The following is a 20,570-nucleotide window of genomic DNA, read 5'->3' as shown; positions in this document are numbered from 1 at the left end:
AGTACCTGGCACAGAAGGGAGGGCTGAGAGAGATAGGGTGGCTCAGCGTGGCGAAGAGGAAACTCATGGGCAATCTTACATATAAATATTGAAGGGGGCAGGAGGGTGAAGCAGATGAAGCAAAGCTCAGTGGTAGCCAGTGGCAGGAGAAGAGGCAACAGGCACAAAACGAATTACAAAAAAAATTCCACTTAGATGTAAGAAAATGGTTTGCGATTTGTTTGTTTGTTTGTTTGTTTGTTTGTTTTATTGGGTTTTGGTTTTTATTTTTGGTGGGGGTTTTTTTGTTGTTATTGGTTGGTTTGAGGGGGAGGGGTGTTTAGGCTTTTTTTGTTTGTTTTTTTTGCTTATTTTTAAAATATTATTTATGGTGGGATTGGTCATACAATGAAACAGGTTACCCAGAGTAGCTGTAGAATCTTCACCCTTGGAAATATTCAAAATCAAACTGGACAGTGACCTGAGCTACCTGTAGTAGTTGACCATGCTTGGAGCAGGGGGCGTTGAATTAGATCATCTTCAGAGCTCTCTTCCAACCACAACAGTTCTGTAATTCAGTATTAGTAGATGGATATCTACCTATGTGCATAGGTAGGGCAAGCCAGGAAAACACTTTTTTTTCCTGCTATTAACACACTTTTCTGGAGAGCTGGCAGGTAGGACCTTCTTTGAGCTGGAATTTGGTGGTTAGCATTTCCAATGATAAAAAATGGTTACCTGCGTTATTCTAAGTGTAAATGGTACAAAAGTTAGATTCATTGCTCTTTAAGAATTAATTATTTTTATATTTAAAATATTCCCTTTTCCCCCTCACTCCCAATGTTAAGACCTAGTCTACAATGATCTCTTTGTTGTATAGCTGTTTAGAATTTTTACTTCTTTAGGATGATATGATTCGGAAAAATTATTAGGAATTAGGTAAGGAATTCAGTGTTTTGGTCTTTTTAAAGCATTGCTCATTTCTAAAATAATCCAAAAATCTGCATAAGTAGTGTTTATTATTTGTTATAAAGTAGGTTTATATGCCAGTGGATTAATAAAATTACTTTTATGTTCAGAGCTTGTATTTGTTGAGTTTTTAACAAATTATATTCTGTGGATGTTCCATGGTTTCAGAAGATTTATAGGGCTGCATTTAATGGCAGTGTCTTTTGCCCGCTCTGGAGCATGTGCCATGGTGGTTTTAAGTGTGCTGTCCATGTTTTACAAGTTAGAAATTTAGCAATCCCCGTCAGGGCTGAGCCACACTGTCTCAGGCTGTTTTTGTTGGCTGGTAGCCAGTACCATGCTATAAAATACATTTACTTGACAGTAGAAAGTGGAGAACCGCATTAACTACAAAGTTTTAAAAGGCTGGCTAAACACATGCAATAAATATTAATAAAAGAAAAGGCCACCCACCTTTGACCTTCAAATACTTGTTATAGCTTTGTGTGTTTTAGAGTTACCGTAGCATTTTGAGCATTACATAACGGTATCTAAGAATCTCTTATTTAACTCACACAACTTAATACAACCCTGTGTTGGTCATTTTTGTTGCTTGTGGCAGGGATCATGCATCTAATGTATTATCAGAATTCTACATTATAGTTCGGAGTTACCTGTAAAAAGATTGTTGTGCTTTAGTTGTCTCATATTAAGCAAGCCAGTTTTATTTGTACCTATAAGCAAATGGGAAGGTGTAGTGCTCTATCTATATCTGTGTAGAATGAGAATGTTTTACAGAGCAACCTTTTAAGGAATGGTCAGTTGATTCATGTAAACTCATCTCACTCAATTTTCCTTCTTAAACAAGAACACAAAGCAGAAAAACAGCTCAGAAGAGAGTCATCCATCATGGTGTAGTGAAATGAAGTTCTGATTCATGCTGGCTGAATGGGCTTCAGAAATTTTTCAATATTTTTTATGCTGTGTGCCTCCTAACATTCAAAAAAACGGGATCTGGACCAAACCAAAAATAGCATGGAACGTGAAATGGGAAGTGATTCAGAAGTCACTACAGTTGATACGTACCATTCTCTTCCAGATTAGGTGGTTCTCACTTCCAAAGTTACAGAGCTGTATTACACCCCTAATTATTTTAGCTTTGCTGTATTGCTCTTGTTAATACATTAATGGTTCCCATTTTGTGAATTTCATGTGCTGTATTATGTAAAAAAAGAAGTATATACATAGATAATTTAAAGATAGATGTATAATACTGGTTGAATGTTTTAAATTATTAATTCACTTTGAGAAGAGCCTATTCCTGATTTTTGATAAAGGTGAAGTAGTAAGCTTGGAGGGAAAATGGGCTAGAAAAATGAGCATTGTTCAGTTAAATACTAACAGGATGATGCATCCTGCCAGCTCTGGATACATTTATTACACAGGTAACACAAATACTGTTCAGACCCGTCTTAAGTCTCTCTGAAACTCTTTAAAGGATTACAGTCTCTCAAAAAGACATAGTTTTTTTCCTCTCGGTAAGTCAGATGCAGGTACAGGTTTTGTGTTGTGTTGTCCTTTGTGGCAGATTGTGCCCACTTCTTTGCCTCTCTGAAGTCAGCAGCTTGTGTCTTACAGAGTTTCTGTACTGACCTGCTGAATCAGACTGAACACAGTAATCACGTGGAAATCCAAAGTCACATGGAGAACCACATTTTGTCTGTAAAAGAACAATACTCGTAATGTCTAAAAATTAGTTTCTCTGCTGACCAGAAGGGTGACAAAACTGTGAGACATTGGCTTCAAATAGCAAGTTCTTCTGGGTGTTGTGGGGGAGGAAGAACCAAGAGTGAAAATCAGCTACTCTTCTGTTTCTGCAGTCAGCTAGTGAAAGGTCGTCACTGTGTGAGAAGAAGAGAAGATAAAGAACAGGGTGGAAGAATTAATAATTAAAAATAAAAATGCAGAAGTCATGAAGGCCTGTGTTGCTATGTCTGAAGCACTTCATTGTTCTCCCTCAAATCCTGCCTTAGCTTTACATTTACATTAGGTCCACAAACACCCTGGAGCAGGCAGCCTGTGGAAACCGCTGGTTGTCACATTGCCACCGATTTGTGTTTCCTTTTCTGCCTACATCCATGTGTTGTCACTGCTTTTACATTCTATTCTGCTCTGGACTGGAACTGGTATTCATTCACATATTCACAAATTCATTCATGTGCTTAGGCTTATTCCTGCTACAGTGTGACTTTGATCCACTATATGTCAATATGATTATTAATTCTAAGATCTAGATGAATGAACAACTAACTATCGATATGTTGCTTTATTTCAGAGTGTTGTGCGTTGCCTTTGGCATCCCAAGCTGAACCAGATTATGGTTGGTACAGGAAATGGTTTGGCCAAAGTGTACTATGATCCTGTCAAAAGCCAGAGGTACGTAATCATGATTACTGATTAATAACATTATTTTTTTCTCAAATTCAGCCAGTTTCTGTGACTCTATGTTTATACTAAGAAATGAGAAAAACTGGTTTAGTAACATTTGTTTTGCAGAGTTTTACTTATTTAGTAACAGTAGAAAGCAAAAAAACAACCAACCAAACCCCCAATTTATTTTTGAAAAGCTGCGTGTTTTCCTCTGGGGTTTTCATGGTGCAGTATGCTAGCTGTTCTATCTGAATTTACAAATACTTTCATTTTTCAGTTGCATGCAGTCTGCAGTAAGAATAACCAGCCTTTCATCTGACCTATTGGAGGTTGCTGATGTGGTGTTATTGAAAGGATGTTTATTGTATTTAGTCTTTCTTTTTTTTTTTTTTTTTTTTCCTCTGAAGTAAAAATCTTGTTTGGAAGCTTTAACTTAAACTTCAGTGTCTGTGAAGTAATACTGGAAGATCCAAATTGATAGGGGGCAAATCAAAGAAGCACATTCCCATCTTTCTGCTAGTCTTCTCCCCCACCCCCACCTGTGACGTGTGCGTTTTGCCTATACATCTGATGGAAAGGTGGTTGTGATTCATCAAAAGGTGACTTGTCAGCCTGGAATGAAAAGAAGAGGACTTGAACTAGTCTATAAATACTTCTTTTGCAATTAATTTGCTTTTACCGTCTGGACTGACTGGAGAACTGGGACATGCTTCCTTCCTGTCAGCAGAGGTGAAATGTACACTTCTTCTGTACTGAGTGGTACAAATAAGATGTTCTTCCCCTATATACGCTCATCTTAGTGTCACTGGCATCCAAAAACATACTGTGTTACAGTTCACAGCATCTGTGTTCTGACTGTAACCTGGACACTTGGATGTGAAGATAAACTCTGGTTTACAAGATTATCATAAATAAGTTTTATTTTTCTGGTCTTTGTCAATTTGGTGAACGAGACAGTTGGTCATCATTGTTTGGACCCTGCTCCAGCAGGCAGCCTGAGCCTCCTAGGCACAGACCACAAGAGCCCTAGCTCAGTTTTGTTCCCAGTTTGTTTCATGGTACTTAGCATAAACAGGAAAGTACCACCAGTTTAAACCAGTCTTGCTGCAGCCAGGCTTATGCAGCCTTTCGTGCCTTGGTGTTACAGACACCTCTGGTTAGATAACTGCTTCCTCTGCTGCTTGGGAAGAGTACTAGGAGCGAGTCATTGCCCGTGGCTGGAAAGGAGCACCTTCCATGTGCACGCTGCAAGTACTGTGGACAAATGAAGTGTGAAATGAATCTTCCATGCTTATTTCTGCATGTCATATAAACTGTTCTATAACAGAAACACTGATCTCTCTACGCTCCTTCACATGTGCATGGACAGGTGAAGATACGCACATTGATGAATATTTAAAGTGCTATATAATTTTGTTGGTACTCTGTCTTGAAAAAAATGGTTTCTGTTACATATAAACAGACTAACTGAACTGCTGTATGTTTCCTCCTAGGGGAGCAAAATTATGTGTGGTCAAAACCAAACGAAAAGAGAGACAAGCAGAGACTCTTACACAGGATTACATTATAACACGTAAGGAATTTAAACTTATTTTTATAGCAGCATCCTTAGCTCTTTCACAGGTTTAAAATTATTTGCAGATCATTTACCTTTATATTTTCCCATCCAGAAAGTTGCAGTCTTTCATAAGTATCAATCGTTGATATAAGATGTTAGTGCTTTATATGAACTTCTTGTAGCCTTGTACATCCAGAAAGGTATATATTCTGTATGCTCTGTAAAGTTGTTGATAATGCTTGGTTTCTAGATTGATGCACCTGAAAGCCTGGAAGGACTACTGCCTCAAAACCAAAACAAAACAAAAATAACCCTCCAAAATTTTGGAGCTCGCCTAAATCTTCAGTTTTCCAAAACTAAATTGGTGAGTGTAGGTGGATTTAGGAAGTGTTTTGCCACTTGGGAACATGAACAGTAACAGTGGCAAAATCAGAGATAGTAGAGATAGTTCTTGAACACATTCCAAGTGATTTTTCAAAATTTAGAACTTGCCCAGAGTTATATAGGGTTTTAAATAGCTTAAATATCTGTCTAGCCTGAGGGTTATACTTGTGTAAGAACTTATGTTCATATTAAGGCTCATTGGTGCATAAGAAATTATCACTTTTACTATAAAATGTTCAGTGATCTGCCTTTTCCCAAGGATAAATTTTACAAGAGGATGAGGGGATAGACTGAAAGATTTTGGCCCTCTCCATTAGCATTGCCCCATGTAGTATTTCTTTAAAAATGGGAACAGTCACACAGTTGTGCTACCCTGCTTCCTTCATCCTCTTCCAGTTCCATGGAGTTTGGACTCAACTCTGTTTTCCAGTAGTCCTGGTCTTAGAAATAGCTAAAGGTATTTCTGTAGAACAAAGTCGTTTTTTGGCAGTATAAGAAAAAAAAAAATTAGAACAAGAAAGTCTGTGCAGTCTTGGTAACTAGGCCCATATCAAGGCACTTTTGTTCTGGATTCTCATCTTAGGTACTTTCCAGCCACACTTGTCTCCTACTTATGTCACTGATGCAGATGTCCAGCTCCAGTTTTTGGGTAGCAATGGGTGGGATAGCAGCTGGCAAAGGTCAAGGTTATTTATCTCATTTGAGTGTTCTTCTCAATCCATCTTTATTACAGCCTTGACTATATCAGCATGTGGTCTATTATCTAAATACTTGGTGTGCATTGTCATTCATGTTTATACTGTAAAGAGCATTTGTGATTTTTAAAAAACTTTCTGCTTGAAATCCAATGGGACTTGTGTATTCAAAGGCATTTATAAATGCCATTCAAAGATTTAGGTCCCAGTTATGCAAAGTTTCAGGATTTTATGGCTGAGTTTTAGCTGTTCAACTGTTTCTTCCACATGATTTTGAAACAAAATAAGGATCATAGAATCATAGAATCATTTTGGTTGGAAGAGACCCTCAGGGTCATCACGTCCAACCATAACCTAACTCTAGCACAAAACTGTGTCCCTAAGAACCTCATCTAAACACCTTTTAAACACCTCCAGGGATGGCGACTCCACCATTTTCCTGGGCAGCCTGTTCCAATGCCTGACAACCCTTTCCGTGAAGAATTTTTTCTTAATATCCAATTTGAACCTCCCCTGGTGCAACTTGAGGCCATTTCCTCTTGTCCTGTCACTTGCTACTTGGGAGAAGAGACCAATATCCTCCATGCTACAACCTCCTTTCAGGTAGTTGTAGACAGTGATAAGGTCTCCCCTCAGCCCCATTTTCTTCAGGCTGAACAGCTCCAGTTCCCTCAGCTGCTCCTCATCAGAGTTGTGCTGCAGGCCCCTCACCAGCCTCACCTTCCTCTGCACTCTCTCTAGTACTTTAATGTTCTTCTTATGATGAGGGGCCCAAAACTGAGCACAGTATTCAAGGTGCAGCCTCACCAGCGCCAAGTACAGTGGCACAATCATTTCACTAGTCCTGCTGGTCACGCTATTCCTGACACAAGCCAGGATGTTGTTGGCCATTTTTGGCTACCTGGGCACACTGCTGGCTCATGTTCAGCCCTCTGTCGGACAACACCCCCAGATTCTTTTCCACCAGGCAGCTTTCCAGCCACTCTTCCCCAAGCCTGTAGCTCTGCCTGGGGTTGTTGTGACCCAAGTGCAGGACCCGTCTCTTGGCTTTATTGAACCTCATACAATTGGCCTCAACCAAACGATCCAGCCAGTTCAGATCCCTCTGTAGACCCTTCCTACCCTCCAGCAGATCAACACTTCTACCCAATTTTGTGTCGTCTGCAAACTTACTGAGGGTGGACTTCATCCCCTCATCCAGATCATGGATAAAGATATTAAACGGAACTGGCCACAATACTGAGCCCTGCGGAACACCACTCGTGACTGGCATCTAACTGGTTTTGACTTCATTCACCACAACTCTTTGGACCAGGCTATCCAGCGAAGAGCACGGCCATCCAGGCCATGAGCTGCCAGCTTCTCCAGCAGTGGGAAACAGTGTCAAAGGCTTTACTGAAGTCTAAGTACACAACATCCACAGCCTTTCCCTCATCTACTAGGTGGGTCACCTTGTCACAGGAGGAGATCGGGTTGGTCAAACAGGAGCTGCCTTTCATAAACCCATGCTGACTGGGCCTGATTGCATGGTTTTCTTGTATGTGCTGTCTGATGTCACTCAAATGATCTGCTCCATGACCTTCCCCGGCACCAAGGTCAGACTGACAGGTCTGTAGTTGCCCGGATCCTCCTTCCAGCCCTTCCTGTAGATGGATATCACGTTAGCCAACTTCCAGTCAACTGGGATGTCCCCAGTTAGCCAAGATTGATGGTAGATAATGGAAAGTGGCTTAATGATCACCTCTGCAAGCTTCCTCAGTGCCCTTGGGTGTATCCCATCTGACTCCACAGACCTGTGGGTGTCCAAGTGGTGTAGCAGGTCACTGACAATTCCCCTTTGGATTTTTGTTGCTTTATTCTCCTCCCCATTCCCATCTTCTCACTCGGGGATTAGATACCTGTAGCACAACTGTTCTGACTGAGGCAAAAAAGGCATTTAGTACCTCAGACTTTCCCTCATCTTCTGTCACTATGTTTCCCCCCACATCCATCAGGGGATGGAGATTCTCCTTATCTCTCCTCTTATTGCTAATGTATTTATAGAAACATTTCTTGTTGCCTTTCACAGCAGTGGCCAGGCTCAGCTCTAGTTGGGCTTTCGCCCTTCTAATTTTCACAGAATTCTTGTATTCCTCTTGAGTAGCCTGCCACTCCTTCCAAAGGTTATGGATTCTCTTTTTATTCCTAAATTCCAGCCGCAGGTCTGTATTCAGACAGGCTGGCCTTCTTCCAGGCCGGCCAGCTCCCCTTCCAGCACACAGGGACAGCCTGCTCCTTGTGCCTCTAAGATTACCTTCTTGAAGAGAGACCACTCTTTGACTCCTTTGTCCTTCAGTACCGTCTCCCACAAGACTCTGCCAACCAGCCTTCTAAACAGATCAAAGTCTGTCCTTCGGAAGTCCAAAGCAGCAGTTCTGCCGACCACCCTTCTAACTTCTCCAAGAATAGAAAACTCGGTAATTTCATTATCACTATACCCAAGGTGACCGCCAACTGACATGTTGCCTGTAAGTCCTTCTCTATTTACAAACAACAGATCCAGTGGGGCTCCTTCCCTATTAGGCTCACTAACCAGCTGTGTTAGGAAGCTTCGCTTCCATGGGATGCAGGAGCCTCCTAGACTGTTTTCTCTGTGCTGTATTTCCAGAAGACATCTGGTAGGTTGAAGTCCCCCATAAGAACAAGCCTAGTCACTGGGAGACTTCTCCCAGCTACCTGCAAAATATTTTATCTGCCTGTTTATCATGGTTAAGATACTTGCATATAAAGCAATGCAGAAAAGTGTTGTAAGGATTTGCCTTGCAAATTTTAAAATTTGCTGCAAACTTCAGGAACTTTTCAGAGCTTAGATGTCTGTCTTTGAAACTTACAGATAGAACTGGAAAGAACTGAAGGTCTGAGAAGTCCTTTTGTGAAGTGAACCAAGCCCTTTTTCCTTCTCCTCTTTTTTTTCTCCTTCGTTTTTTTTTTTTTTTTTTTTTTCCTTCAGACTTCTGGCTGCTCTTTGATCTTAGAATTGCCTGTAATGGATATTTAAAATGCAGGAATGTTGTTTTGAAGGATTAGATGTTACATCTAAAACACGGGAATACAAAGTTTTGAGTTCCCTTAGGCAACCTTGACTCCACAAATGACGAAAGCTTAGATCTGTGTAATAGTCACCTCAGATGCTCTATGCAGACCGATCAAGCTTACTCCTTGCCAGCAATTGTCCCAGGCATTTCTCGTTGCCTTTCATACTTGATGAAATCTGCAAAAATAAAACCTAAACATTTATTTCCGAAGATATACTGCCGTGTCACCTGGCTGTGACTTCAGTCAGCCTAATAAATTGAGCAGGTTTCCAGAAACAAGCTGAAAAATCAAACTGATAGGTCCCTGGATTCTGCCTTCTATTTTTTTTTTATTCAATATAGAGCAGGTGCCCATAAATTGAAGATTTGTCTGGTTGTTTTTTATCTTTGTTGCGTCTTTTTGACCCCAACACAATTTCCCACATTTTGGGAAACTGCAGCAATCAGTACACTTGAATGTGAGAGCTAAACCTCACCACCAGAAAACAATGTCCCTTAACATGGTGTTTCTCTGTTGAAAACAAATGTGTCTCTTGACTGAGCAGACCAAAACTGTTACAGTGATTGAAGATACTGTAGCAGGTTTATGAGGAAACAGAGGTTTTTAAATCTTGATGATTTGGCCAGATTATCTAAGTTATGGGTATTCTTCCAACCTTGATTAATCTAATAATTTAAAAAATAATACGGTTGTGACTTTGTATGCAGAAACATTATGGTTTTGGATCAGTAAGGGGATTCTGCCTGTCTATGTTTCAGATCCAAAAATGCATCTAGGGTTTTGTTGTGCTTTTAGAGTATTAGAGAGCTGTAGAAACATGAAAAGTTCAGAAGAGAGCAACTGGTTTGTCACAATGCTAATGCTGAGAGCTGAATGACAGAGGAGTAAATTAAATATGCATAAACTGTGCAAACAGTATTTGAGATGAAAGGCTTCTGCCTGAAGGAACCCTGGAAATCTGGCAGCTTTCATCTTTGAAAAATTGAGCAGAAAGAAGCCCTCTAAAATACACCCCAGTAGACCACTGACTGGATACAGAATAACTGGGAGGCTGTTTCTGCTACCTTTTCCATTGCAAGGAAGCATTCCAGTCTTTGTAATTAAAATGGAATTTAAAATGGAATTTCTAACATTTCTTCTCCAAACTGTGACCTTTCAGCCCATGCGCTTCCGATGTTCCGTGAACCACGACAGCGAAGCACCAGGAAACAGCTGGAGAAGGACAGGCTGGACCCCATGAAGTCTCACAAACCTGAACCTCCAGTAGCAGGACCAGGTAACCCAGGCATAATAATTTGAGGCTGTTGTATGCCAAAGGAACCGTCATGCTTGAGTTCTATACTCATTCAGATTTGCATTCGAACTTTTTGGGTGGTGACTACTACATATGTATGGGCACTGTAAAACACTGATCTTTGATTGGAGTGGTTACCTGGAATAAATTAATAATCACAATACCTTTTTTTTTTTTTTGCTACAGGTCGTGGTGGGCGTGTTGGAACTCATGGAGGTACCTTATCATCATATATAGTCAAGAATATTGCACTGGATAAGACAGATGACAGCAACCCTCGAGAGGCGATTTTACGTCATGCAAAGGAAGCGGAGGAGAATCCATACTGGGTTGCTCCGGCGTATGCTAAGTAAGGAAATAATTTAAAATACAAGTAATATTTCTCAAGGCCAGTGGGAGTTTGGTAAAAATAGAAGACACGTTTTCAATGGTATACTTTGCTTTCTCTCGACTGCTGCCATGAATATGTAAACCAAGAATATGCCATACTCTTTTATGAAGATTAAGAGTTTCTAGGAGGTTAAATTGTTGAAATTTGACATTTGCATTTTAAAAATGTACCTGTCAAAGCTAGTAAATTATTTTAAAGCTTTCTGAGCTGATGAGAATTTATAATCTTCTACAAACCAGTGTCTGAAATTACACTACTTTTTAATAAGCTACTGTCCCACTGACAGACTGAGATTATAAATTTAACAGTATGCCCTCTCATTCTGACTGATTCTTAGGTTAAACCTTCAAAATATTTACTTGATGTTATGACAGCATATTTTGGATAATTTCTTGAAAGTCATACATTTTTATTTGAAATTTTCCTACATAAGGACCTGAGTACCTGCCTGAATTAACTTGTTGTTGGTATTAAAAATTTTAACAATAAAATCTACAAAGTCCACATAAAGAAATAAATGTTCAGTTGTTGTTAAATAAGGAGCCTCATCAAGATTATGGTAGTAAAATCTCGGTAATCCTGCAGATGGTAACTTACTTATTTTAAATAGAATGTGTAAGTGTGGTGTCATGTAATATGTTTCTAGAATGCTTTCTACCAAACATTTTTTTCTTATAATAAATACAATTAAATACCATTAAATAAATACCCTCACAATAATACTAAAATAAATACTAAATATATACATGGCATACTGCTAATTAATAAGTATGGCATTTGATTTTGTACATCAAATCAATGCATTACACAGTGTCACCCTTGCTAGCAAAGGGAATGTTTGAAAGCCTGATTCTGTAACAGGTGTTGTAATTAATATGCTAAATATTGATTTTTAATTGTTTGAGAGTTCATCTTTGCTAGAGATGAAATTTACTTTGAATGTGTAGGCAGCTGGTTTTATTTCAGATATGCAGCTATCTGTTCTCCAAAGTAAATACAATCACTCAGTCCATTAGGTAGATAGATACCTCAGTATATTTTTGGCTCAGTAACTTCATTGATTATATATTACGTTTCATCCTTGACACCTGCAATGTAGTAGACATGAAAGTTTTAAAACATAGCTGTATTACAGAAGGCTTACTGTGTCAGGTGGGCAGATCTCATTACAGTTCCTTGTTAAAGATGTAGCTGCAGGGGAAGAAGAGAGCTGGCTGAGAAGCGGGGAGGATGCAAGTCCAGACTGCTATTAACTTACACACCAGACGGTGATATGTATGTGGGGGAACTGGGCTGCAGCCAACAGCATGCTGCCTTGATGGTTTTGTCAGCTGATAAATCTCATGCCACTGAAACTGCCATTATCCTTGCTTCCAAAGCTTGACTTTGATATGTACTCTATGCAAAGAGCATTTTTAATAATAATAATGATTATAATAATATAATTGTTGTTGGTTTTATTGACTGAGACACTGAAATGCAAAAACTTTCTTTATAATTGTGTTATGTTCTTAATTTTCAGAAACGGAGGTCTATATTAACAACTGCAGACTAGTGGCAGTCATAGGTTTTGTTAGCTGTTGTTTGCACACACAGATAATACAGAAAGCTGTGCTAATTTTATCCTGTATCTGATGTTACAGGGCATGTATGTTTACCCTGTGTATAATGCATCTTACAGCTGTTCTTGTGGATGCATATTTAATAAAGTATGCAAATTAAAAGTAATTGATATTGATATTATCACATAATACTGGATTTGGAAGAGTGTCCCCGGTGGCCCTGTTAAAATCAGGCATTCTTAATACAGGCAGTATACAAACCTAGGGAAATGGGCTGCTTTAGCTATAGCATAAGGTATACTATAGAGTTAAGAAGGGTGATATTCTGATACAAACTTAGAATTACATACTGTCTTGAGACCTAAAAAAACATACATCACATATATTTTACTTTTTTAAACAGTATTAATTCTTTTTTCTACTTATTTCTCAACTATCTGTTTTTCACTTTTCTTATAGTTAATTTTCATGTAAATTTATCATAAAACTATCAATTTGATATATCTCTTGTTTAACAAGACTTTTGTTTTTGTGTTATCTAACGGATGGTTATTCACTTAAAGATTTTCATTTTCCTTCTTAAGATGGTGTCTAAGGAGACTATAGTTACTTAACTTTCTTCAGTGATGGTTATTAAATAATTTTAGACTGAGAATGCGAAGGAACACTTTTTCTGGTTGATGAATGTTTTGATAACTCTGATTGTGATGACTGGATTAGAGTTCAGCTGGTCCTGATTCATACCGATTAGGTCATTCTAAATCAGACAACTGATTTTATGCTTTTTAAATTGTATTTTCACTTCAATAATTCTTATGAAAAATACCTGCAACATGACTTTTGGTCTTAGTTTATACATTGCATGTAAAAATATTTCCTTTGTGTTGGAGTTAAAGGTGCCTAGTTTATTCTTGAAGACAAATAGTCATTTGCATTCTTTATCACTTAAATTTTTTTTCAACCTTGTTGTCATTAGCCTGGCTGTTCTGTTTCTTCTAAAATTTGAGCCAGAAAAGGAAGGTGAAGTGCATGAGTGGTAAAAGGATGCATGAAAAAACAGATGTTGCTGAAAAGGATACTGGGGATGATAAGAAGTACATGTTGAATCAGGAGGTGACATGTCACAGAAGCCCAATGTGAATAAAGTGTCAAAAAATATGTTAGCAACACAGCAGAAGAGTCGTAAAGGATGAGGATAAATAAAAGATCTTGAGATTTTTCAGGAAAAAGTTTGTTAGAGACCTTGGCAAGAGCCATTCCAGTGGAGTGAAAGGAAGGACAGATTGAAGATTTCAAGTAAAGAACTACAGGAAAGGAACTTGAGGCATCAGTTGTAAATGTTTGAAAATTACATTCTTTGTGAGCTGTTTGTTTTAACACAGCTGTACAGAGATACTATAATGACTTCAGATGTCTCTGTGAAGGACTAGCAGAAATTACTACACTGTAGCTGAGGGCCTGCTCAGGCCCAGATGTAGCTTTTTCTGTACCGTAGGGAAGGTGAGGGTGAAATTTCCCTCCCCAACATGATATACCTGAAAATATCTTAGAAAATATCTTCCAGTTCAGTGATGTTACCCCTATTTTGCTGTCTTTGTCACTGCTGCTATCACAGGCAAAAGGGAATGACTTGAAGCAGCAGCCTGTAGCTGTGCTGTATGAAGTGTCAGTCATTTACTGGCTCAAGTACCTGTACCTGAAGAAGCAGGACTGAACAGAATGTTTCATAACAGTGGTTTTATTGGCACATGTTGGTATATTTAAGCTAAATCTTTTTTGGAAATGGGTAATTTTGAGAGGGAAGCCCCTGAGATTCAGAGAAGAGTCAGGCTAGCTGATGAGGTAAGGAATACAAAGGGGCCTGATGCTTAAAACATTTCTGTCTGAAAGTAGCCTTTCTGACATTACTCTAGTTTCCAAGCATGCTTAAGTCTTTTTTTTATTTTTTTCCAGTGCAATATAAACACAAATTTCAAAAGTTACTGCAGCCTGAGTCACATGCTATGATATGCGATTGTGATCCCCAGCTGGTTTAGCTGTAGCAGTGTTTTTGTGGCTGCTAGTCTCTGAACCTCAGATGTCAATGAGGTACTTTTATTGGATCTCTGTAAGGTAACTAAGAAAAACAACACATAACCGGAGGGATTATTGTGACTCTAAAACAGTCTGCATGACTCCTGGAAATTTTTTAGGAGTCTACATATCTGAACATGTTGAAAACCACTGAAATAAGGAGAAGCGTGCACTATGAATAAATCATGTTAGTTTGTTTTCCCATTTTTGTTTGCAGCCTGTTAGTGTAACCCACAATAGGAATGCATTTGTCAGTATATGAGACACTGGTTTCAGCTGACAGTCATGTGGAAACACAGGATCGTAGAATAATTTAGATAGAAAGGGACTTCTGGAGGTCATCTAGTCCATCTTCCTGCTTAAAACATATTCACTTAGATCACATTGCTCAGATCCAATTAGATTCAGGTTGTTCAGGGACTTGCCCAGGTGAGTTTGAATATCTTCAAGGATGAAGATTCCACAACACCTCTGTGGGCAACCAGTTCCAGGAGTCTGGTTGGCAGAAATAGTAAGCCCTTGCTAAACCCATGCTGGCTGTTCCTATCACCATCTTGTCCTTCATGTGCCTTGAAATGCCTTCCATGGGGATTTGTTCCATAGCCTTCCCAGGGACTTAGGTTAGGTAGACCATCCCGTAGTTCCCCAAATCCTCCTTGTGTCCATTATAAAGATGATGATGTTTGTCTTTTCTAGTCATCGAGAACCTCCTCCAATCACCATGAACCCTCAAAGATGGTAGAATGCCCTTGCAATGACGTTGGCCGGATCCCTCAGTACCATTGGATCCGTCCCATCTCATCTCATAGATTTTTGTATCTCCAGTGTGCTGTATACTCCCTGTCTCTTTCTTCCTCTTCTGTTGGTCATGCCTCACTCCCTCCCAAAGACTCTGCTGGTAGTATGGGGTCCTCAGAGAGCTGAGGGCAGACCTTCTCAAGGAAAATGTAGCCCAAAAAAGCTGAGTATCTTGACCTTTTCCATACCCCGTGTTAGTGGGTTACATGCCCCATTGAGCACATCTTCCGTAGCATTCTTTTGACTATCAGTGTAGCTGTAGAAGCCCTTAGCTGTAGAAGCCTTTCACATTTCCTTCCAGTTTCAACTCCACCTGAGCTTTGGCTTTCCTAACTCAGTTCCTAAATGTTGATGCAATGCCTCTGTTCCTCTTGGCCAAGTTTGTCCCTGCTTCCTCTGTCTGTGTTCTTGCTTTTTGGGGTTTAGCTCAGTCACGGGATACCTGCGCATCCATACTAGCCTTCTGCTAGACTTCACTTTCTGCACATAGGATGGAATGTATTTTGAGGGGGTTTTCCTCAAAGATCAACCAGCTCATCTGGGCTCCATTGCCCTCCATGGCAATTTCCCATAGGATCTGGCAAGCAAATCCATAACAAACTGAAGCACACTCCAAGTTCAAGGATTAATAAAAGCGAGAAAGTTGATGTGGAAAAAGAGCTTATCTTTACACATGCATTATTTAGCCCTCAGAAATAAAAATATTTTGAAGTAGTAAACCTGTTTTGATAATTTTTATTTAAATATTAATAATGTGGCAAACTCCTGCTGCATTACCAATCTCTAGTGCAGTTACTAGGCAGAACAATTTCTATTTAAATTAAATGATCACTGCTGATAATGCTATAACAAAACCAGTGTTTTCTATGCTTATGTCTTTAAAATGGTCAGGCATATGAATCACCCTAGGTGCCCCAGTTACCGCTTGTGGAGGTGGAACAGTTTACATTTCAGCTGAGCTGAGGCTACAGCCATTTCATGCTTATTTTAAGAAACTAGATAGCAAGCAGACTTGATTTCCTCTCTGTATTTTTCTTTTAGCTGGTCACTGCTAGATCATGATACAGATTTTTTTTTCTTTTTTTTTAACCTCCCCTATCCCACACCTGGCTTCACTAGACTCCCTAGTATACTTGCATTATCTGAAGTTTCTCCGTGCCACTCCTCTCCTAGAAAATATGTAGATTCTACTGCTGCTTCACAAATTAAGTCATTCTTCTTGGTTGGAAGTTTCTAACCAAAATTATGGCAGTTGCAGGTTTTGCACTCAAAAATTATAGATTAATGGTTAATTTGTTGTGCTTTACTAAGAAGTGTCTCAATACTGACCTGATGGGATCCAAATGCCATTTAGATACTTTTTGTCTATTCTAATAAAAGGCAGGTTAAAATGGGCTAAGTAAACTTCCATCACTGTGTTTTGAAAAAAGAGAAGAAGGTTCCATATGTTCCATATCTTCAACAGCTAACAAAGTCCAGTATTTCGAGCAATAAAGTGTTCATCACTGGTTTCTGTTTTGAATCTAATGTTGATTTTTTTTTTTTTTAATCCTTCTTCAGTGATTGGTTAAATAGAGTTTATGTAACTATTTTCTAATTATTTTTTCAATTGGAGGGTTGTGTTTTGGTTTTTTTTTTAATCTCAGTTCTGCTTTCCATGGAGTATCATCTAACTTCCAGTAGTCTTGGTCCTCAGCTGGCTACAATGTCTGCTTAGGTGTAATGAAACCTGCACCCAGGGACCGTGTCTCAATGGAGTCCTGCAGCAGGACCATCTATGGGACATCTTAGTATGCTCCTTACCTCCATGGCAAGTCTGGAGAATGGGAGAGAAGGCAGGCTGATAGAAAGATCCTATATAGACAGAAAGTTGTCTTTGACTAGATTTGGTGACTTTAAATCTATTTTGTGCCACGTATTTAACAAACGGGGAATCCTGGACTGTACTGGCTGGTGGCTTGCTATTACTCTTTGAAGTCAATGGCAAAATGAAGCTATGCCTATTGTGTTAAGTAAGGCAGACACAATTTTGTTAAGGTTTATACATTTGGTAGAGTCTGCCAAATAACAATTGTTACAATAATAGTGCTTCACATCCTTAGACCACTGTAAAAACATTAGTTAATATATAAATGAGATTATGACTGCCTTGGCTGCATTTTATACTTTGTCATGTCTGTTGTAATGAGAAGTAGAGCACAACTAGCATCAGAAATCTAGAAGTTCCTGCTCCGCAGTTATTGTGCTGAGAATTAGGTTGGAACAGGAGACTGTGCGGTGATTAAAGTGTAAAACAGGGGAACTCAATGTCCAAACAGTTTATTGAAATGCTGCTTGATACTGTGTTCGTTTAAAAAGTAATCAATAATTATTTTTATAAAGTTTAAGTGTTATTTAAAGTACAAGTAAACAGTGAAGAAATAGATACCGTCAAGCTTGACTGTAGGATACACTGTGTTCTCATATGAAGACCATTTGGGTTTTTTTTATGTTATAGTAGTGCTAGATAAAGTCTCTGGAGGAGAAGTTGGTGGTTTTTGTGCATAGGCTAAGCCAGAAGTCTGGCTTAGCTGTTCTGTTTTCACTTGCTGGCTGCTGTATACTATGCTATTTCAAAATGGAGATTTCTTTTTTTAAATTCATGGAATAAGAAGATCTGTGGCTAGCATTCTAGCATTGTATTAAATTGATTTGTTCTTGTATTTTAGTTTTATTCATGGAATACACAGATAACGATTGTGTGCTGATAAGGAAATAATACTTGCAGAACATGTGTGTTTGTTATGCTTGTTCCTTGCTTGAGAGCTGCAAGTTTCTTCAGTTCTTAGAAGGGTAGCTCATAGGTTTATGCTGAAAATGAAAAATCGGCAAGTCAAGGATGCTCTTTTTTTAAGTATGGAAAGGATGTCATTTGTGTCTAGTGCATGTCTAATATAGTTTCTGATAAAGAATTATAGACTGATCATTATTTTCATATTTTTAATGTTTTCTAGAACACAGCCAAAAACAGTTTTTGCCGAAGTGGAACCAGAAGATGATGAAACAGACAAGCCAGAGTGGAAAAAACGTAAAATTTGAAAAAATTGGTTTAAAGAATAGCTTTAGAGCATTTGAAACAAAGTGCAGCATTTATTTCTTAATTTTGGGTAGTGAATCAAAATTCTGAAAGCAGAAATTACTTCAGTTTATAAAACTTGCTACATTGTAAAAAAGGATTGTTGTATTACACTGGATTTTAATCCCACATCTGAATTTTGTAATAAGGAATTAATTTTATTGTGCAAAGAACTCCTCTCTATGTCAGTTTTTTAGTTTTGTGATTTAAGTGAAAAATATCTCTATAAACAGAAATGTAGTGAATTCATTGTTTTGCCAAATATTTTTTTTTTTAATTTCTGCTAGCTTTATAAATGCTGTGTCATGACAGTGTTCAATCATTTCAAGCGTATAAATAAAATAATTGTTTCTCAGCCTCCTTTTAATTTTTTCTAGTTAAGATCTAACAAATTACCTCCTTTGTTACAAGTGTAACAAAGTTTACGCTTAGATTAATTGATGAGAATAATCCAGTTTAGTTCATTAGTGTGTTCACACAAGTTCCGTTTTAATTCACACTTCTGTGTAAATTTTAGAAAACATATTTTCTAGTGTCTATCTTTATTTGGATGATGCTGTTTTAAGTATGTGTATTATCTCAAAGTAGTGTTTTATACAGCTTTTATTTTGCAACTATGTGAAACTGGAATGGACAATTATATATTTTGTTTTAAGAAAAATAATGTATTTATTACCTACTTGATGCAGAATTTTTTTCAGGCTTCCTATCCCTCTTACTTTGTATTGGTAAGTGTTAGGATAGAGCAGAGCTGTGTATTTATTACCAGGCCTTTCTATCTATTGACTTTGGTGTATGCCTGAATTATGTATATCCTGCCTCACACTCTCTGAAGACTGATGCTATCCTTTATAAAGTGGTTTTTTAATTATTGAAAGTTTTAATTGTTTAACACAAAATTGCAATTCTGAATGTCATAAAGCGAAGGACAGATTTAAAACTAATGTCCTTTAGAGAAGGAGAAAGGAACTATGTTAGTTTTGGGCATTTATATTGTGATTATTATAATACATAATATGCTAAGTATTGTGATTATAATAATATACAACGTAGCAAGCACACTGCATTTCCAGTAAGAGTAGAGAGTAATCGACGTAATAAACAATCAAGCTTGCTTAATTATGAACAGATTCTGAAGGCATATATTAAGGCTATATTTAGGAAAGCACTTAATCACCTTCCTAACCTCAAGTGTGTGTTCCTGATAGTCAGCAGAGCTTAGATATATTTTTTAAGCATTGTTCTGCATTGCTATTTCATTCTATGATTTTCCTTTCCAAGCTTATCTTTCTTTTTTAATTATCATTTTTATACTTTAGGGAAAAGAAAGCCTCACTTCAAACGGGTATAATGAGCATTGGCAAAACATTCCCATGACAAAATATTTCCAATGCTTTCACTCAGTATAGTCTTTTGATAAGAGTGAAACCTCACTACACAAACCACAACTCGTCTTTGTCCCTTGTAAAAATTTTTTAGTACGTACTTATGTAGAATAGCAAATCAATGCTTAATTTACAATTGCAGCTGTAGTGAAGAACTTAACACCTAGGTGGACAGTAAGTGGAGGAGAAGAGGAGGCACCAGATGAACAGTAGTGGTTGTTAAGATCTGCAAAAGACCTCACTATGCAATGTCCCTCTCAGCAAATAAAGATTAAATGGCATCGTTTCTTTTAAAGCTACTTTTTGTTTTCTTTTTTTTTTTAATCCCAATAATGCAGTACCAAACAAAGTATTTTCAAATAAATCTCTATAAAATCTTGAATAAAATCTTGTTAAAGGATTAATGTCCTTGGTTTTAGTCTGAATATTAACACTTTATCATTTCTATTGTTAATTGTTCACTGAGGCAGCATGGCTTAGGGAGCAGAGCTGCAGGGAAAGGCAGAGCTCTGAGCTTGAAGGAAGCTGCTCCTTTTGTGTTAGTTATTCATATCAGCTAGATCTTGTTTCCTGATTCTTAGAAGAATGCATTCATAAGTGAACCCTGCAAAAGTTATGTTAGAATTTCTTTAAGAGTTCATCATTGTTACTTACAGTGATTAGTTGTCTTGAATGACTGTTTTAGCAGTGTAAAATTTAAAACAGTGCCTGTGCAGATGTGTATTAAAAACATTTAAAACTAACCTAAATTGTACTTTAACTCTTGGCTTGGTTGGTTTGCTGTAGTCCTTACACTGGATTTTCATGGCATGTTCACCAACAAGAGAAAGCCTAATGCATTTTTAAAAGCAGCTTTTAATCTTGAACAGCTCAAAGGTAAGAG

General features: G+C 38.1%; 1 protein-coding gene across 2 annotated transcripts in view; it reads left to right on the top strand.

Annotated features, from left to right (window-relative positions):
• WDR70 (WD repeat domain 70) overlaps nucleotides 1-20,087 on the top strand; it is a 128,581-nt gene extending 108,494 nt beyond the window's left edge. For both annotated transcript variants that reach the window (XM_082074887.1, XM_082074886.1), the window contains exons 14-18: nucleotides 3,263-3,363; nucleotides 4,851-4,930; nucleotides 10,229-10,345; nucleotides 10,550-10,712; nucleotides 18,181-20,087. In XM_082074887.1, coding sequence (XP_081931013.1) covers nucleotides 3,263-3,363; nucleotides 4,851-4,930; nucleotides 10,229-10,345; nucleotides 10,550-10,712; nucleotides 18,181-18,265 — 546 coding nt within the window. In that variant the 3' untranslated portion in view covers nucleotides 18,266-20,087. The remainder of the gene's footprint in view (nucleotides 1-3,262; nucleotides 3,364-4,850; nucleotides 4,931-10,228; nucleotides 10,346-10,549; nucleotides 10,713-18,180) is intronic.
• The last annotated feature ends 483 nt before the right edge of the window (nucleotides 20,088-20,570 follow it).

Source organism: Streptopelia decaocto (genome assembly GCF_964273445.1).
Source record: "Streptopelia decaocto genome assembly, chromosome: Z".
Lineage (NCBI taxonomy): Eukaryota > Metazoa > Chordata > Aves > Columbiformes > Columbidae > Streptopelia > Streptopelia decaocto.
This window is presented reverse-complemented; position numbering and strand designations above follow the sequence as displayed.